This window comes from Sturnus vulgaris, chromosome 27 (assembly GCF_052056855.1).
Source record: "Sturnus vulgaris isolate bStuVul1 chromosome 27, bStuVul1.hap1, whole genome shotgun sequence".
Lineage (NCBI taxonomy): Eukaryota > Metazoa > Chordata > Aves > Passeriformes > Sturnidae > Sturnus > Sturnus vulgaris.
In genome coordinates, this window is record NC_142269.1 from 3,030,720 (window position 1) to 3,046,632 (window position 15,913).

Here is a 15,913-nt window from a genome sequence, read left to right on the forward strand (position 1 = left end):
GCGGACCCTCGGCGCCGGTGAGTGCCCGCCCGACCCGCCCCTCCCGGCCCGCAGCTCCCGCCCTCCGAGGCCCTGCCCGGCCCTGGGGCCCCGCCGCACCGGAGAGGGGCCCGCTGACCCCGCCCCGGGGCGCCCCGGGACCTCCCCCTCGGCTCTGGGGGACCCCGCGATCCGCCCGGGATCGTCCCCGGGACCGTCCCCGGGACCCTCCCCGGGACCGCCCCGCCTGTGCCCTCCCACCCCCGGCCCAAGAGGCCCCGGGACCTTCCCCAGGTCCTGAGCCTCCCCTTCCCCCTCCCTCGCTCTGTACCTGAGAGCCCTCAGGGCCCTCTGCGGGCTCCCCCAGACCTGCCGGGCACTCCTGGGATCCCCTTCTCGACCCTTCCCTGTTCCCCCGATTCCTCAGAGTCCCCACAACCCTCTCTGGGCCCCCCAGCACTATGCGAGACACCCCCGACCCTGAGATCTGCCTTTCCCCCCATTTTCCTGTTCTTCCATCCACTCCCCAGAGCCCCGGGGCCCTTCCTTGTCTCCCCCAGACCTGCGGGAGTCTCCCCTGAGCCCCCCTTCCCTGTCTGTGCCCCCCACCCTCCTCTCCCAAGAGCTCCCAGGACCCCCTTGGACCCCCAGGCCCTGAGAACCCTCGATCCCTACCCCCAAACATTGATCCTGAGAGCCCCTGGCCCCCCCAGCCCCATGGAGACCCCCCGAGTCCCCCCTTTTCTCCCTCAGCCTGGGGGGGTCCTGGGGGCTGAGCCAATTCCAGCCCCTGTTTCCTCTTTTCGCTGTGGAAGGAAGAAATCCTTGGATCAGAAATCCTTGGGGTGTGTACGGGGGACATGGAGGCCCCTCCTGTGTCCCCCCTCAACCCCGTGGTTGTCCCCCCCTGCTCCATGACAGTCAGGGGTTCCACTGGTCAGCACCTTTGGGTGCTGGGGGTGTCTGACCAGGAGTCTGGGGTCTTTAGACTCCTATTGTGTGTGAGGGGAGGAGGCCAGGCCCCATTTTGGGGGGGCACACGGTGCTCTCCTCCCTGCCCTGTCCCCCCCTCCATCTGCTGCAAGGGAGGGTGATGCAGCAAAACCCACCCGCCCTGGGAGGGGGCACTCTGGGGAGCCCACCCCTCTGGGAGGGGGCACTTTGGGGACAGCACGAGTCCCCTGTGCTCACCTGCAGTCCAGAGACAATGGTGGGGGGTGAGATGGGGCTCCTGGGGAGGTTTGACACCTCTGTGAAGGCTGGAAATGTCCCTGGCTGGCCTGAGGGCCAGGGGACAACAGGATGAACACAGAGGGGCACAGGGGACATCCTGCCCTTGGCAGCCAGTGTCCCCCACTAGCCTGGAGGGATCCATGCCAGGCTGGGCAGGGACACCCCCGAGCCCCCCACTTCACTCCTGGAGGGTTTAACCCCAGGACTCTTTCTGTTGGGGACATCCCAGGGTGTGCAGTGGGATTTTGGCTGGGAAGGGGGTTGGGAGGGGTTGGCAGGAGAGGGTTGAGGTGCCAGTGAGACCCCCCGTGCCCCCAGCCCCCCGTGTCCCGTGCTATGAGCGTTCAGCGTGACTTCTCTGCAAGCAGCTGCAAATGAAAATGGAGGATATGTCTTTGTCTGGCCTGGATAACAGCAAGCTGGAGGTGAGCTGCACCCTCCGGGGGTCTGTCTGTCTGTCCCCTGGGGTGTTCGTGTGTCCCCCCTGTCCCTAACGGCCCCCCATGGGCCCCCAGGCCATCGCACACGAGATCTACACGGAGCTGGTGGAGGATGCCTGCCTGGGGCTGTGCTTCGAGGTGCACCGGGCTGTCAAGTGCGGGTACTTCTTCCTGGATGACACAGACCCCGACAGTATGAAGGACTTTGGTGAGCCCCCCCAATCCCCCCAGAGCTGGGGTGTGACAGGGACACAGCCAGGCCCCTGCTGCCAGAGAGGCTGTGAGGGACTGGAGGTCCCCACACACAGGGATTGGGTTTGAGGGAGATTAAACACCCAAATGTCCCCCCAACAGTGACCAGACTGTCCCAGAGAGGTGCTGAGGCCCTGGGGGCAGCTGGGGTGTGGGTGGGAGGTGGCAGAGACCCCTGGCAGCAGCACTGCTGCAGGTTTCAGCTCTGTTGAGGCTGTGGGGAGGCTCTGGCAGCCCCAATAACCCCCCCAGGGCAGGGCCTGAGCGTGTCCCCCCGCAGAGATCGTGGACCAGCCGGGCGTGGACATCTTCGGGCAGGTGTACAACCAGTGGAAGAACAAGGAGTGCGTGTGCCCCAACTGCAGCCGCAGCATCGCGGCCTCGCGCTTCGCCCCTCACCTGGAGAAGTGCCTGGGCATGGGCCGCAACAGCAGCCGCATTGCCAACCGCAGGTGGGGACTGGGGGTCCCCTGGGGACACTGGGGCACAAAGGACAGGCTGGGGGGTCCCCTGGGGACACTGAGGATGCTGCTGTGGATTTGGGCACTGATGAGCCTGGGATGTGAATTTGGGTCTCCCCAGTCCTCGCTTTCCATTGTGGGGGTGTCTGGCTTGGTTCTGCCCTGGAGCAGCTCTTGTTCCTCCCTGCCAGTTTGTCCCTCCCAGGAAAATGAGCTGGGAACCCCCAGTCCTCTGTCCCCCCTGCCTCGGTGGCTGCTGGGGGCTCCTGTCTGGATCCTGGGGTGCAGGGGAGCGTGGGAGGTGCAGGATGGATCCCGGGGTGCAGGAAAGGATGTGGGGCAGACCCCAGCCATGATCTCGCTCCCCTCCTCGCTCAGGATCGCGAGCAGCAACAACCTGAACAAGTCTGAGAGTGACCAGGAGGACAACGATGACATCAATGACAATGACTGGTCCTATGGCTCTGAAAAGAAAGGTGGGGAGGGGTCCCTGCTGTCCTGAGGGGTGGGAGACACGTCCTGCCTGCCTGGGCTTGGGGCCACATCCACTGGAAAAGGTGAAATCTTTCCTTTCTGTCTCTCCCCACAGCAAAGAAGAGGAAATCGGATAAGGTGAGGGGGTGAGGGGAGCGGGGAGGGTGGGGGGCGCGGGGAGGACACAGGACACCCCCAACACCCCCTCTCGTTGCAGAACCCCAACTCGCCCCGCAGGTCCAAGTCCCTGAAACACAAAAATGGTGAGGGGGCGGGGGCTAAAAAATTTGGGGTGGGGCTCACGCCATTGGGGCGGGGCTTGGATGGGCGGGGCACGTGTAGGGGTGCGGTATTTGGGGTGGGGGGGTCACTGATGGGGGGGGCCTGTGGGGAGGTTCTGCCTGGCTGGGGCTGGGGCTGGGGCTTGGGGGGTTGGCCCTGGGGGTCCCAGGTAGGCCCAGGCGTGGGCAGGACCCCCCCTCACCTTTCCTCCCTCCCAGGCGAGATCGGTGGGAACCCCGATCCCTTCAAGGTGAGCCTGGGATGGGGCAGATGGCTGCCAGTCCCTCCTCTGCCTCCCCAGGGGGGCTGTATGGCCCCCCAGGAGGGTCCCCCCAGCCCTGACCCTGCTCTCTGCCCCCCCAGTACAGCAACTCAGCTGGAATCAACTACGAGACCCTGGGCCCCGAGGAGCTGCGGACGCTGCTGACCACGGTGTGGGGCTGGGGGGGCAGGAGGGGATCCCAGCGGGATTGGGGGGCACCACAGGGGAGGGGACCCCTGGGGACTCCTCCACTGGGGCTGCTTCCAGGCTGGGAATGGGGACATGCAGCAGTGGGGCAGTGGGACACAGCACTGGGAGACTGGGGGGCCCAGGGCTGTGATGGTGCAGGGGTTACTCACCTGTCTCCCCCAAACTCACCTGTACCCCCCAGACTCACCTGTCCCCCCCAAACTCACCTGTGCCTTCCCTCCCCAGCAATGCGGGGTCATCTCCGAACACACCAAGAAGATGTGCACCAGGTGAGGCCTGGCCCTGCTCACTCTGGGGGGGTTCCCCAGGGTCCCCAGCATGCCCAAATCCCCCTGGGAGGGGGAAGGCCACCTCAGCCGCGTGTGTTGTCCCCAGGTCCCTGCGGTGTCCCCAGCACACGGATGAGCAGCGCAGGGCAGTCCGGGTTTACCTCCTCGGGCCCTCCGCGTAAGTGGCTGCACACTCGGGGTCCCGGGGGTCTCTGTCCCGTGGAACAGGGACTGGGGGGGAGCACGGGGTGCTCAGGTGGGGCTGGGGACAGGGGATAGCCCTGGGGGGGCCTGGAGGGGATTGGGAGCCCGGGGCTGGGGTTGGGATTGGGAGCCCAGGGCTGGGGTTGGGATTGGGAGCCCAGCCGGGTGGTGGGAGCTGGGCTGAGCCCCTGGGCACCCCCCTGGCATTTGGGGGGGCTCCGTCCCCACCATCCCTGTGTGACACCTGTGCCCAGGTCCCTGCCCGAGGCCGAGGGTGGCGTGGAGAACGACAGCTTCGAGGTGGCCGAGAGCCAGGCCCTCATGAGCCGCCTGCAGTGGGACGGCTCCTCCGACATCTCCCCCTCCGACTCGGCCTCCTCCAAAGCCAGTGAGTGTTCAGGGCCGCAAATCCTGGGGCACAGACCCCTCTGTGGGGGCAAAACTGGCTCTTGTGGCATCTCCCCAGTACAAGAGGGGTTGAACAGAGTGCGGCTCCAAAGCCTGGAGCACCTTGTCCCCCACTTGGGAGGGGGAGGAATATTTGGGGTACATTTTCTTGGCTGTTGACCAGAGCTGGGCATCATCCACTCTGTTTTGGGGCCCATCTCCTCCCTGACACCCCCATTTCTTCCCTTTCTCCCCTCTCCAGGTACAAACAACTCCGAGTCCCGCAAGACCAAGAAGAAGAAGCCACACCTGGGGCTGGTGAGCGGCGCCCCAGGGCTCGGCTCCAGCAAGAAGAAGAAGCCCAAGCCCCCCGCCCCCCACACCCCCAGCATCTACGACGACATCAACTGAGCCCCACGGAGCTGGGGAGGGGCAGGACGGACAGAGGGACGGACAGAGGGACGGGCAGGGGCCAGGCCAGCCCCCGGGCAACCCCCGGGTACCAGAGCACGGAGGACTCGGCTGTCACTGGAATGGGGCTGGATTTGGGGAGCCCCCATCAGTGCCCCCCTTCCTCCCCCCTGCCCCGGTGCCTCTATTTATTCTGTGACAGTTTTTGTACGTGGGGCTCCCGCGGGGGCGTCTCCCTCGGACATGGGGGTACAGCCCCCCCCTTTCCCTCCCAGCACCCCCCAAAGCCCCCCCACACCCGCTCCTCACTTTCCCCAGTGGGGTGGGGGGCACCTGGACACCCTGAGCAGGTCCAGGCCTGGGTCAGGGGGTTGTAAATCCCCCCTGCCCTGGGGTTTTGGGGTGAGCCCCCCACTCTGGGGCTGCCCCCCCTCCCTGCCCCGGGCTGGCACTCGCTGGTCGGGCTGGCTCAGGAGGGGGGGTCACACTCGCGGGGGTGTTTCCCACTCAGAGGACAAGGGGGGCACCCTCTCACCCCCCAGATCTGTTCAGCTGCGCCTGCACTCAGCTCTTGGGGGTGTTGGGGGCCTGGCAGTGCCCACACAGGGGGGTCACAGGGGGCTGCATGCTGCATCCTTCATGTTTGGGGCTGTTTGGGGGTGGGTCTGGGGGTGGGGGGAGCTGCTGTGACCATCCCTGTGCCAAACCGTTGGGGGAAGGGGGACCCCAACCTGCCAGGGACCTCTGAGGAGGGGAACTGGGAATGGAGCAAAGCTGGGGGGGAAGCAGAGCCCCCCACTCCTCGTGTCCCCAGGGCAGCTCTGTGTCCCCTCCATGCATGCCTGGGGACCTGCTGCTGCACTCGGGGGCGTCACTGGGGACCCCCACAGCTCTGCTGGGTGTTTGCACCCCCACAGGCCCTGCTCTGGATTGGGGGGGCCGGGACCAGCGCCCCGCTGTGCGGGCTGGGGGGGACAGGTCCCTCTGGCTGGATCCAGGTCACCCCCTGCCCTGGGACCCCCTCCCCTCCCCGTGGCTGTTCTCCATCACAGGGGCGATGTTGGGGGCAGAGTTGGCTCCATCCCCTCCGTTGTCCCCTCCCGTGGCTCTCTGACCCCCCCCCCATTTGGCCATATGTCCCCGGGGGGGGCTGTGTCTGTCCCCCCACCCCGGTGCCGTGGCTCGTCCTCTTGCTGGGACTCACGAATTTTGGTGCTCTCGACTCTGGATTCACTATTGTTTTCAAACTGCTGCTAAAGGCTGGGCTGGGGGGGTCCTGCAGAGCCCTGGGCACCTCACAACACTGCGGGGGCCCCCCCAGTGCATGGGGACCCCCGTGTGGCCCCTCCTGTTGGGGCTGGGGGGGTCTGGCCACCGGAGCATGCCAAGCTGGCCTTCGCGTGCCCCGGGGCCCGCAGACGGGGCTGTGGGCACCCAAAAACCCGGGGGACCACCCCAAACTGCCGGGGAGGGGGGGGGCACCACGAGCTGGAGGGGTGTGGGGGGGAGGCAGCCTGAGCCCCTTCAGCTGCGGGAGAGGCGCTGCAGTTTGGGGTGCAGGGGGTGCAGTGGGGTTTGGGGGGCTCAGACCCTGCCCTGTGCCCCCCTCCCCAGGTCGGTGTCCTCGCCCCCCCCCGGTGTTTCTGCGTGTTCCCCCCCCGCGGGGGAGCTGAGCCCTTGTGAGGTCTGTGTGTCCCGTGAGTGGGTTGTGGCTGCCCCTGTAAATAAAACTGCATCTTGACTTGGTATCCCTGGCATTAATTATGGCTCATTAATTAAGCAGGGCCTTTACCCGCCCCCCCCATCTTCCCCCGACTTCATTCACCACAGGTGGGGCTGGATTTGTTTTTATAACCCGCCAAAAGTGTGGGTGGGTGGGAAAGAGCAGCCCCCAGGGCAGGAAGGCAATCACTGGGGTGACTTGACACCTTTTATTTGCTTTAAAAAGTCCTTTTTTGGGGCTTGGGAAGAAGCCACGGCCCGTTCCAGTGCTGTCCCACTCCCCCGGAGCTGGGATTGGGGCTGAAGGATGGGGAATGGATTTTGGGGAGGGGGGCTCAGCCCCTTTTTGGGGGGTAAAGTCCGGCAGCAAGGCTGGGACGTGCGAGGTGGCTCCGGTCGCAGCGTGAGGACGGGGACACCGAGGACGGGGACACCGAGGTGCCTCCCCAGCTCTTTGCCGCCTCATCCCGCCTGTCCGTACACCCCGAAGGCCAGGAAGGTGACCAGGACGGTGACACCGATCAGGGACACGGTGGCCGGGGCCGTGAAGAGCTGCCGGTAGTTGATGCGGAAATACCAACCCAGTGCCAGCACCACCATGACCGTGGGCACCATGAGCGTCCCCCCGCCCAGGGGCAGCCCCGGGGCCGTGGGGCCGGCGGGGCCGGGCTCGGGCAGGGCGGGGGCGGCCGCGGTGGCCCCCCGGGAGCGGTGGCAATGGATGACACAGTTGTCGGTGATGCGGAGCGAGCGCAGCGTCCGCGCCTGGTCCTGCAGCAGCTGCCCGCGGTAGATGAGCTTCATCTGACTCTCCTGGCCCGGGAAGCATTTGCTGCGGGAGGGAGGAGGAAAGAGGTTGGAGGTGGCAGAGAAGCGCTCATGGACTCACCTGGGGTGGAAACCCCCTCCAGCGTTACACGGTGAGGGGACAGCGATGGCACTGCCACCACGGTGCCACCGCCGTCTCTTTTAAACTCGTTGTTTTCAAGCCCACACCCCTCGGTATTTTTGGCACAGCAAGAGCGATAAAAGCCCTCCTCCGTTCCGTGGGAGGGGGCTGTTTGCTGCGGGGAGGGGCTGGCAGCCCGGCAGCGCTCCCGGTGTGCCCCGTCCCTCGGGACTCACCTCTTGAGGATCCCCACGGTGTCCTCGGGCCGGGCCACCGCCACCTCCTCGGTGTCGTTGAGGAACTTGAGGCGGATCTTGATGAGGCCGGGACACACGTCCCCCTCCCCGGGGGCACCGGGCTCAGCCGGGCTTTGGGACAAGCTCCGGGAGTCCAGGAGCTGCTCCGGGCCGGGATCGGGGGGGGTCCCGCTGTCCCCCCGTGCCGCCGCCGCCCCCCCTTCCTCCTCTGTCTTCTCCTCCGCGTTCTCGGGGGCCCTGGGGGGCTCCGGTGCCTCGGCCGCCCCCGCGGGCCCCGCGTAGGGCGGGAGGGGCCCGAGGCGGATGACGGCGGCGTCCCCGGTGCCCAGGAGCTGGCTGCTGCCATCGGCCACGTACGTGGACAGCCAGGCCAGCACCAGCGCCAGCACCAGCACGGCCACCCCGGCCACCAGCGTCACCTCATCCCCCACGCCCAGGATGAGGGGGGCGGCCGGGGGCTCCATCTCCGCCACCCCCGCGCTTTATCCCCGCCTGGACCTCCCGGTGCCCGGTGTGACCGAGCCGTGCAGCGGCGACCGCCGGGGCTGCCCCGGTGCCACCTTCGGGCTCAGAACAGACCCCGGGGCTGCTGCCGGTGCCCGGAGACCGCAGGGACGGGAGCTCCTCGCTGCGGATTTTCCTCCTCGCTGCCGAGGCACCGAACGGGCAGCGCTGCGCTCACGTTACCGGGCCCGGCGCAGGGTCCCGGAGGGTCCCGCAGCCCCTCGGTGCCCAGCGGGGCAGGGTCAGGCCATCCCCGACCTGCACAGAGCAGAGCACGGTGCGGTCAGCGAGGCCCGGGCACCGCGGGCCGGGAGGAACCGGGGGAGTCCCTGCCCGTCCCCGGGGGTCCCGGTGTCCCCCTACCGGTCCCCGTGTGTCCCGGGGGTCTCTACCGGCCCCGGGGGTGCGGCCGTGTCCCTGTCAGCCCCCGCGGTCCCGGGGTGTCTCTGCGGGTCCCGGGGGTCCCGGTGCCCCCCCCCCACTCACCGCCTCCCGCCGCCGCCGCCCGCGCGCCGGAAGCGCCACGTCACAGAGCGCCGCCGCCAGGGGGCGGGAGCGGCGGCGGGCGCGCGCGAGTGACGTCACGGCCGCGCCCAACGGGCGGGGCCAGGGGAGGTGGAGCGATAGGGACACGCCCCTGAGTGGGCGGAGTTGTGAGTGGGCGCTGTCTATGAGGGCGTGGTCACTGAAGCCGCGGGGCGGGGCCTCGGGAGCACCGTGGGAACCCCCGGGGCCCCCCCCCCCACGGGGCCTGGGCCGGACCGGACACCCCGGGCCCCCCCAGGGCCCAGCTGTCCCCTCCCCGCCACCTAAGACCCTCCTGGCTCTGTCACCCCTCATCCCCTGTGCCACCCCTGTCCCCACAGCCCACTGTCCCCGCAGCAGCTGTCATTGCCCACCCTGGTCGCACAGGGACGCCTCAAGAGCCACCTCTGCCACGTCCTTTATTGTCACCAGGGCACGGGAGGGACGCAGCAACCGGACACCGGTGGGGGACACAGAGGGGACACATGAAGGCGACACCTGTGGGGACACATGGAGTGCCCTCAGGAGATGAGACCCTCGACGGGCAGCTGGAGGTAGCGGCGCAGGGAGGGTGGCAGTGCCAGCTTGGGGACAGCGGCGTGACAGCGGGCGCCCAGGTGACGCCGGATGGCCACACGTGCCAGGTGCTGCAGCCGCCGTGGCTGTCCCGCCATGCGCACGGCCGAGGCGTAGAACTCCTGGTGCTCCTGCATGGGGGGACACGGGGGTCAGTGAGCTGGGGCTGGGACACGGGCACAGCCCAGGACACCCCCCTACCTCCCACAGCTCGGGGGGCACGGCCTCCACCCAGCCTTCGGCGGGGGGCACGCGGTCGTAGGCGTTGAGCATCACTTCCAGCGCCGGCGGGTGCTGGCAGCACAGCCTGAGCATCTGCCGGCAGAGCTGTGTCACCGGGGGGTGACACCGCCACTGCCACCACCCCCTGCCCCCCGTCACCGCCGTCCCCACCTTGGGGTGCGCGGGGAGGGCTCCGTGGTCGAGCAGGAGCGCGATGATCTCCTCGGGCCGCTGCTCCCGGTACTCGAGCACGGCGTGGAGGGCGCAGTCCATGGGGGTGTCCCCGGCGCTGTTGGGGACGGTGGCATCGGCGCCGTGGCGCAGCAGCAGCCGGGCCAGCGCGGGGTGCCCGTTGGCACAGGCGTTGTGCAGCGGAGTGTGGCCCTTGCGCCCCGCGGCCCCGGGGTCAGCGCCGGCCTCCAGCAGCCGCTCGGCCACCAGCAGGAAGCGCTCGGCGTCCTCGGGGCGCTCGGCCGCGGCCGCCGCCGCGTTCAGGGGGGTCTCGCCCTGGTGGGTGCGCTGGGAGGGGTCGGCGCCGTGGTGCAGGTACAGTTCCACGTGGGCCACCAGGCCCTGGCGCGCGGCCACGTGCAGGGCTGTCACCTGCCGCTCACGCGTGCCCAGGTTCACCTGTGCCCCGTGCGCCAGCAGCAGCTCCGCACACCTGGAGCGGGTGAAAAAAAAAAAAAAAAAAGGGTGGAGACACATGGCACCCATGGGACACGACCAGAACATGCCGGGGAGATGCGGTTCCCATGGGACACCCCCAGGGACCCTCCCAGGACACCCCGCAGGCTCCCAGATCGCGCGGGTGGGGCAGCAGCGATGATTTCACGGGCGGGGTCTCTCCTGCAGGTGCCCCCCGTACCTGAGGCTGTGGGGCGCGGTGCAGAGGTGCAGCGGGGCCGAGCCGTCGGCGCTCAGCACGTTGGGGTCGGCGCCGAAGGCCAGGAGCAGGCGGGCGCAGTTGGGGTGGGGGGCGGCCGCGCTGTCGTGCAGGGGGGCCCGGCCCCCCACCACGGCGTCCACGGCCGCCCCCCGCAGCAGCAGGTGCCGGGCACAGTCCTCGTAGCCGCGGGCGGCGGCGATGCGCAGGGCGGAGGTGTGCTGCGGGCGGGGGCTCAGCACCCACAGCCCTGCGGGGGTCAGCGGGGGCTGCCGGAGAGCCCACCCGCCCCAGGACCCCTCCTCACCCACACCCGCCCTGCCCCAGTCCCCCTCAAACTGGGGCAGCCAGCGCTGCTCCCCCAGCCCAGCTGGAGCCGCCCCCCCGCCCGTCACCCCCGTTCCGGGCTCCCCGCTTGCTCTGCGGGAGGAAAGGGAGGAGGGAGAAGGAAGGAAGGACCCCCAGTGCCACCCCCGGCCCCGTACCCTGCTCCGGTGACCACACCAGCTCCTCGCTGACCATCTCCAACACCAAATTCGCGGTGGCCTCGTCCCTGAAGATGTTCTGGACGCGGGGCAGGTCCCCGGCGTAGAGCGCGTTGTGCACGGCGGGGTCCCGGCAGAACTGGCGGCGCCGGGGGGGGCTCGGGGGGGCGCGGGGGGTCCCGGGCAGGGGGCGGCGCGGGGCCGATGCCCGGGCCAGCGCTCGCCGCCGATCCTCCCGCTCCAGCAGCTCCCGCTGCAGCCGCAGCGAGCGCAGCGCCGAGGAGCTGAAGGCGAAGGTTTCGTGGGCCATGGAGGGCAGGGAGGATCCGGGGGATCTGGGGGGATCGGGGGGATCTGGGGAACAGCGACCGGCGCCCTGCGCCTGGGGGGTTATAAATAGGGCTGTGCCCCACACACGGATGTGGAATCAAATCCCAGAGCCAGGGCCCTATAAATAACTCCTGGGCGGTAAACAGAGTCACGGGGTGCTGGGCAGTTTAACCTGTTGGTGGGTGCGAGGTGGGGATGTCCCATGGAGAGGGATCTGGGGACCGCCCCCAATCCTGTGGGAATGGCCCCTCCTGGCCAGGGGGAGCAGGGGACCCTCAGGAAGGGACAGAGGGGTGACACACGAGGACACAGGTGATGCAGAAACAAAACAGCCCTTTAATGCAGGTTTGGGAGTGAGAGGGGCCAATGTGCCCGGAGCAGTGGGGACAGCGCTGTCCCCCCGGGTTTCCCCAGATCTCAGCTCCACAACAAACACCACAGACACACAGAGAGAGGAGCAGGTGGGTGGCAGGTGTGGCACCTGCTCCTGGGCACCGTCACCCTCAGCAGCAGTGCTGGGCTCAGCCGCAGTCAACCTGTGCTGGGGCTGAGAAGAAATCCTCGGGCAGCTCTCCCAGGAGCCCGTCCAGGTCATCTGCAGGGATGGGATCCATGAGTTGTGTGTGTGGGATTGTGGAACTGCTCAGGTTGGGAAGCAGGCCCAGTTTTCCACAGGACAGGGAACTTCTCCTCCCCGCCCAGTGTGGGTCTGACTCACCCATGTCACATCCATCAGCTCCCACCGGCTCTTCCCAGCTGGGACCAGAGCTCGGTGGGCACAGGGAGAAGCCCCCAGGATCTGCACTGTGTCCACTTGTCCTCGCCTGTCCCCAGTCCTCAGGGACACCCCGGGGGGGCTGCGCGGGGGGGTCCGGGATCAGCTCAGCCTGGGCAGGGACCTGCAAAACCCAGTGGGGATGAGTTACTGGGGGATTTTTCCATCCCTTCCCCCTCCTCTCGGGGGGTCCCCGTAGCTCAGACCCCCTTGGTGGTCCCAGCAGCGTCCCCCCCCCTCACCTGGCGGGGGGAGCAGCCCTCGGGCTCAGGTGGGAAGATCCGGAGGAGGTTGTTGGGGGTCACGTTGAGGTAGTGGTTGCGGTGGGAGGGGGAGAAGACCCCGACCTGCAGGGAGGGCAGACAGAGGGGGCAGAGCCAGCTCTGCAGAGCAGCTCCTGCATGAGCCCCCAGAGTTACAGTTGCACGTTTAGGGAAATTTTAGGATGAAAGGTGAAACTTTAGGAATAGCTGAGAAAAATCCGAGGTGCAAAACTGTGGGAGATCCTTTTCTTGTATTTTTATTTGCAGTCCCTGGCTGCTATGAATTGGGAATGGGGATGCACTGCATGAATTAGCTCCTCTTATCCCAACACTCACATTCACAGTTCCAGGGTGTAACGGGGCTGGGAATGGGATGGGTGATCCTGTATCACCACCCCAGTAATCCCCCATGCTGCATTCCCCTGGGATGAGACCCCACAACCTGTAGGAAGAGCAGCCCCCCCCCCCAGCTGTCCTCACCTGCCTCAGGAGCAGCACGGAACCAGCACGGAGCTCACTCTGCCTCTGCTCCAGCAGCAGCCTGTGCACTGTGCCCTGCATCTCCCCTGCAACGAGCACGGGACCCCTGAGCCCCAGGAGGGACAGGCAGGAGCCCCCTGGGGCACAGGTACAGCCCCACTCACCTGTGGGGTCCCGGAACACGGCACCAGCACCTGCGCTGCTCCTGGTCAGGGTCTTGATCATCACAGCCATGCTGGGGACTTTGTTTTTTGGGAGCTGCTTCAGGGCTGCCTGCAAAGCACAATGGGGATTTTGGGGTAACCCTGGGCAGGGCAGGGCTGGGAGTTGAACCCCGTGATCCTTATGGGTCCCTTCCAGTGTGGGATATTCCAGGATTCTACAACCCTCATCACCCATGGGGTGTGGATGTCTGTGCTCAGCTCAGCCCCCTCCCCACAGATTCCCAGCCCTAAAAGCGGCTCGAAGGGGTGAGGGAAGAGCAGGAAGCCGAATCTCACCTTTCGGAGCACCATGACCACGCTGTAGGTGTGCAGGAAGCAGCCAGGGTCCCTCTCATCCAGCCCCAGCTCCATCTTCATGGCCAGCCAGGGCCCCTTCCCGAAATCCTCCTCCGAGGGCAGCGGGGAGCTGGGCAGTGCCTGGGGTCAGGGAATCCACGGTCACAGAGCCCCAGGGGCTCCCTCCCCACCCAGCATCCCCCTCCGGGGGGGATTCCCAGCGGGATCTGCTGGAGCAGGGGGTGGGAAGGGGGGGTTACCTGAGCCCGTGGCTTCGCCACAGCCCCGTGAGCTGGAGTTTGGGGTGCAGACACCAGGATCTCCTCCAGCAGCTTTCCAGAGTGCTTGTGGGAGAGGGAGACATGTCCAGGGATCTGCCTGGCTTCATCAGCTGCTCCCATCCCATCCTATCCCAGCCCATATCCCATTCCCATCCCCAAACCCACTGCATTCCTGACCCTGTCGCCATCCCTATCACATCCTTATCCCGGTTCCCATGCTGTCCCCATCTCCATCCAATCCCACCCTCATTTCTATCCATCCCCATTCCTCACCTGCTGGGGCAGGAGCCCGGCGGGCCCTGGGAATCGCCGGCTCTCCCTGCACAGGGGGGCTCTGGGCAGGCTCCTGGGGGCTTTGCTGGCCGCTGTCACCAGCTGCACCAGGTGGTTGGTGACCACGGTGGGGTTCGGGGGGCCGGGAGCGTTGGGAGCCACGGGGGGATTTGGGGGGCCAGGGGGCTGCTGGAGCAGAGGCCTCGGAGGCTCCAAGGAGGGGGGTCTGGGGGGCAGCCGGGGCTGGGGGCAGCTCTGTGCTGGGGGGGTCCAGGGCACCGAGGAGCTGCTCCCTCCTAGGGATGCTTGGCCAGGCCTCAGGCACGGAGCCCCCGGAGCAGGGACGGATCCCCTGGAGCTCCCTGGCTCTCCCAGGGAAGGGGGGAGTCTGGGGGCGCAGGCACCAGCCGTGCTGGGCCGCAGCACCAGTTTGGGACTGGGGAGGGGACCCTGCCTGTCCTGCAGCTGCCCAGAGCCGGGGACCAGCTCCTCTCCCACCCTGAGCTTTTTGGGGATCCCACATTCCTGAGCGTTCTCCTTCCCTGGGCACTTCCGCGGTGATTTGTGGCGGTGCCCGGGGGGCACCGGGGCCACCACCGGCCCCTCGGGCCCCTCCAGCTCCCTGCAGGCAGCCAGGAAAAGGTCATTGTCCAGCTCATCTTGGGGGGCTGCTCCCCACGGTGGGCGGCCCTGCAATCCCACGGGATGCTCGCCCTGCCCGGCGAGGGGCCGGAGGCTGGGGGCTTTACTGGGATGGGCTTTACTGGGAGGAACTGGGGCAACGCTGGGTGAGGAATTCCCGGGAATCACAAACTGGTTCTCTGCATCTTCCACAGCGGAGAGGAAATCCTGCGGAAAAATAAACACCGGGATTGCGAAGGGCTCCGTGTGCTCCCCGGGATTCACCCGCGGGGTCTCTCTGGACGCACCGCGCCTCGGGAGGGGTCCCCGGGTTTGGGGGGTCCCTCACCTCGTCCTCCAGCTCCTCGTCAGTCCCAAAAAGCTTCTGGAAGTGGCAGGACTGTAGGAAAAGGGGGAAGAATGGCAGTGGGAGGGACACAACATTCTGGGGGGGCCTTCGGTGGTCCCGGAGCTCTCCGCCCCCGCCGTGGGACGCTGGGGGTCACCGCGGGCCCCGGAAAGGCCCCACACCGCGCCGAGGGAACCCCGGAGATCCCTCTGTGGGGACCCCGCCGTGGAGACCCCAGATCTGTCCCAGGGGACCCCAAAACCGCCCCAGTCACCCCCCCCGGCCCCGTTACCATGGCAGCGGCGCGACCCCGGCCCGGCCCCGGAGGCGGAAGCGGCGGGGCCGGGATTCGAACCCGCGGGCCCCGGGGGAAGGGGCGGAACTTCCCCTGCGGCGGCGAGCGCCGCCTGGCGGCGGGCAGGACGCACGGCCGCGCCCCTTAAAGGGCCACGCACCCCCTTTTCCCCCGCGCGTGTCACATGTGCACACGCGTGTGCCCCCGCGTCACCCGGCCGGGCCCCCCGGCGCCGCCGGTGACTCAGCGCGGCCCCGGCCCGGTGTGATTCATCCCCGCACGGCGCAGGCTGAGCGATCCCCCCAGCCCGGGCCTGGTACACCCACACGAGGTGGGCAAGGGCACAGGCAGGTGCTGCGGGCGGCAAGGGCACACGCGTGTCTGTGTGTGTGTGTGTGTCTGTGTGTCTTGCACACGCGTGTCCCATGTCCTGTGTCCCTGACAGGCTGACGTGACACGGGCACAGAGCGCTGTGTGTGCCCTGCCGAGCGTTTCCCGCCGGCCCTGCTGCACACGTGTGTGCTCACGCAGGGGTGGCTGCACACCGATCTCCTGGGCCTGCCCACGTGTGTGTGAGGCAGCCCAGCAGCGCGTGGCACCGTGTGCGCGCATCATGGCCTGTCACCCGTCACGCACACGCGTGCCATTGCACACTCACGGCCACATCCGTGCGCTGTCGCACACTCATTCACACGCGCCAGGCCCCGCAGGCTCACAGCGCACTGACAGCGCCTCACGCTCCCGCGGCCCCTTTAAGGCCCAATTAGGCTCCGCCCCTCATTAGGCACCGCCCCTTTTTATGGGGGGGGGGGGCCG

General features: G+C 67.7%; 4 protein-coding genes across 4 annotated transcripts; 1 reads left to right on the top strand and 3 right to left on the bottom strand.

Annotated features, from left to right (window-relative positions):
• Positions 1-635: 635 nt before the first annotated feature.
• Positions 636-6,612, top strand: ATXN7L3 (ataxin 7 like 3). The gene is made up of 12 exons (XM_088179539.1): positions 636-1,637; positions 1,728-1,860; positions 2,185-2,356; positions 2,744-2,841; positions 2,955-2,977; positions 3,057-3,102; positions 3,340-3,371; positions 3,485-3,553; positions 3,819-3,862; positions 3,969-4,040; positions 4,321-4,454; positions 4,716-6,612. The coding sequence occupies exons 1-12, from the start codon at positions 1,587-1,589 to the stop codon at positions 4,862-4,864; spliced, it is 1,023 nt and encodes a 340-aa protein (XP_088035665.1). The 5' UTR covers positions 636-1,586; the 3' UTR covers positions 4,865-6,612.
• Positions 6,613-6,776: 164 nt separating this feature from the next.
• TMUB2 (transmembrane and ubiquitin like domain containing 2) lies at positions 6,777-8,835 on the bottom strand. Its single transcript, XM_014889409.2, has 3 exons — positions 8,723-8,835; positions 7,712-8,494; positions 6,777-7,418 (listed from the first exon to the last, which is right to left on the bottom strand). The coding sequence occupies exons 2-3, from the start codon at positions 8,194-8,196 to the stop codon at positions 7,049-7,051; spliced, it is 855 nt and encodes a 284-aa protein (XP_014744895.2). The 5' UTR covers positions 8,197-8,494; positions 8,723-8,835; the 3' UTR covers positions 6,777-7,048.
• Positions 8,836-9,172: 337 nt separating this feature from the next.
• On the bottom strand, positions 9,173-11,468 carry ASB16 (ankyrin repeat and SOCS box containing 16). The gene is made up of 4 exons (XM_088179645.1): positions 10,931-11,468; positions 10,428-10,695; positions 9,539-10,223; positions 9,173-9,468 (listed from the first exon to the last, which is right to left on the bottom strand). Exons 1-4 carry the CDS (start codon positions 11,238-11,240, stop codon positions 9,283-9,285), a joined length of 1,449 nt encoding a protein of 482 aa, XP_088035771.1. The 5' UTR covers positions 11,241-11,468; the 3' UTR covers positions 9,173-9,282.
• Positions 11,469-11,576: 108 nt separating this feature from the next.
• Positions 11,577-15,808, bottom strand: HROB (homologous recombination factor with OB-fold). Its single transcript, XM_088179644.1, has 10 exons — positions 15,095-15,808; positions 14,803-14,853; positions 13,833-14,681; positions 13,539-13,622; positions 13,279-13,419; positions 12,943-13,051; positions 12,779-12,864; positions 12,278-12,382; positions 11,979-12,159; positions 11,577-11,855 (listed from the first exon to the last, which is right to left on the bottom strand). The coding sequence occupies exons 1-10, from the start codon at positions 15,095-15,097 to the stop codon at positions 11,782-11,784; spliced, it is 1,683 nt and encodes a 560-aa protein (XP_088035770.1). The 5' UTR covers positions 15,098-15,808; the 3' UTR covers positions 11,577-11,781.
• Positions 15,809-15,913: the final 105 nt, after the last annotated feature.

Bases quoted from the DNA above. Each gene is read 5' to 3' on its own strand.
- ATXN7L3 (XM_088179539.1), top strand. From the start codon at position 1,587: ATGAAAATGGAGGATATGTCTTTGTCTGGCCTGGATAACAGCAAGCTG. The intron at 1,861-2,184 runs GTGAGCCCCCCC...GTCCCCCCGCAG, and splicing joins CGACAGTATGAAGGACTTTG to AGATCGTGGACCAGCCGGGC. The intron at 3,554-3,818 runs GTGTGGGGCTGG...TTCCCTCCCCAG, and splicing joins TGCGGACGCTGCTGACCACG to CAATGCGGGGTCATCTCCGA.
- TMUB2 (XM_014889409.2), bottom strand. From the start codon at position 8,196: ATGGAGCCCCCGGCCGCCCCCCTCATCCTGGGCGTGGGGGATGAGGTG. The intron at 7,419-7,711 runs GTGAGTCCCGAG...TCCCTCCCGCAG, and splicing joins ACCGTGGGGATCCTCAAGAG to CAAATGCTTCCCGGGCCAGG.
- ASB16 (XM_088179645.1), bottom strand. From the start codon at position 11,240: ATGGCCCACGAAACCTTCGCCTTCAGCTCCTCGGCGCTGCGCTCGCTG. The intron at 10,696-10,930 runs GTACGGGGCCGG...TGACCCCCGCAG, and splicing joins GGTGTGGTCACCGGAGCAGG to GGCTGTGGGTGCTGAGCCCC. The intron at 10,224-10,427 runs GTACGGGGGGCA...CACCCGCTCCAG, and splicing joins ACCGCGCCCCACAGCCTCAG to GTGTGCGGAGCTGCTGCTGG.
- HROB (XM_088179644.1), bottom strand. The intron at 13,052-13,278 runs GTGAGATTCGGC...TGTGCTTTGCAG, and splicing joins TGGTCATGGTGCTCCGAAAG to GCAGCCCTGAAGCAGCTCCC. The intron at 12,160-12,277 runs GTGAGGGGGGGG...TGGGTTTTGCAG, and splicing joins AGGGCTGCTCCCCCCGCCAG to GTCCCTGCCCAGGCTGAGCT.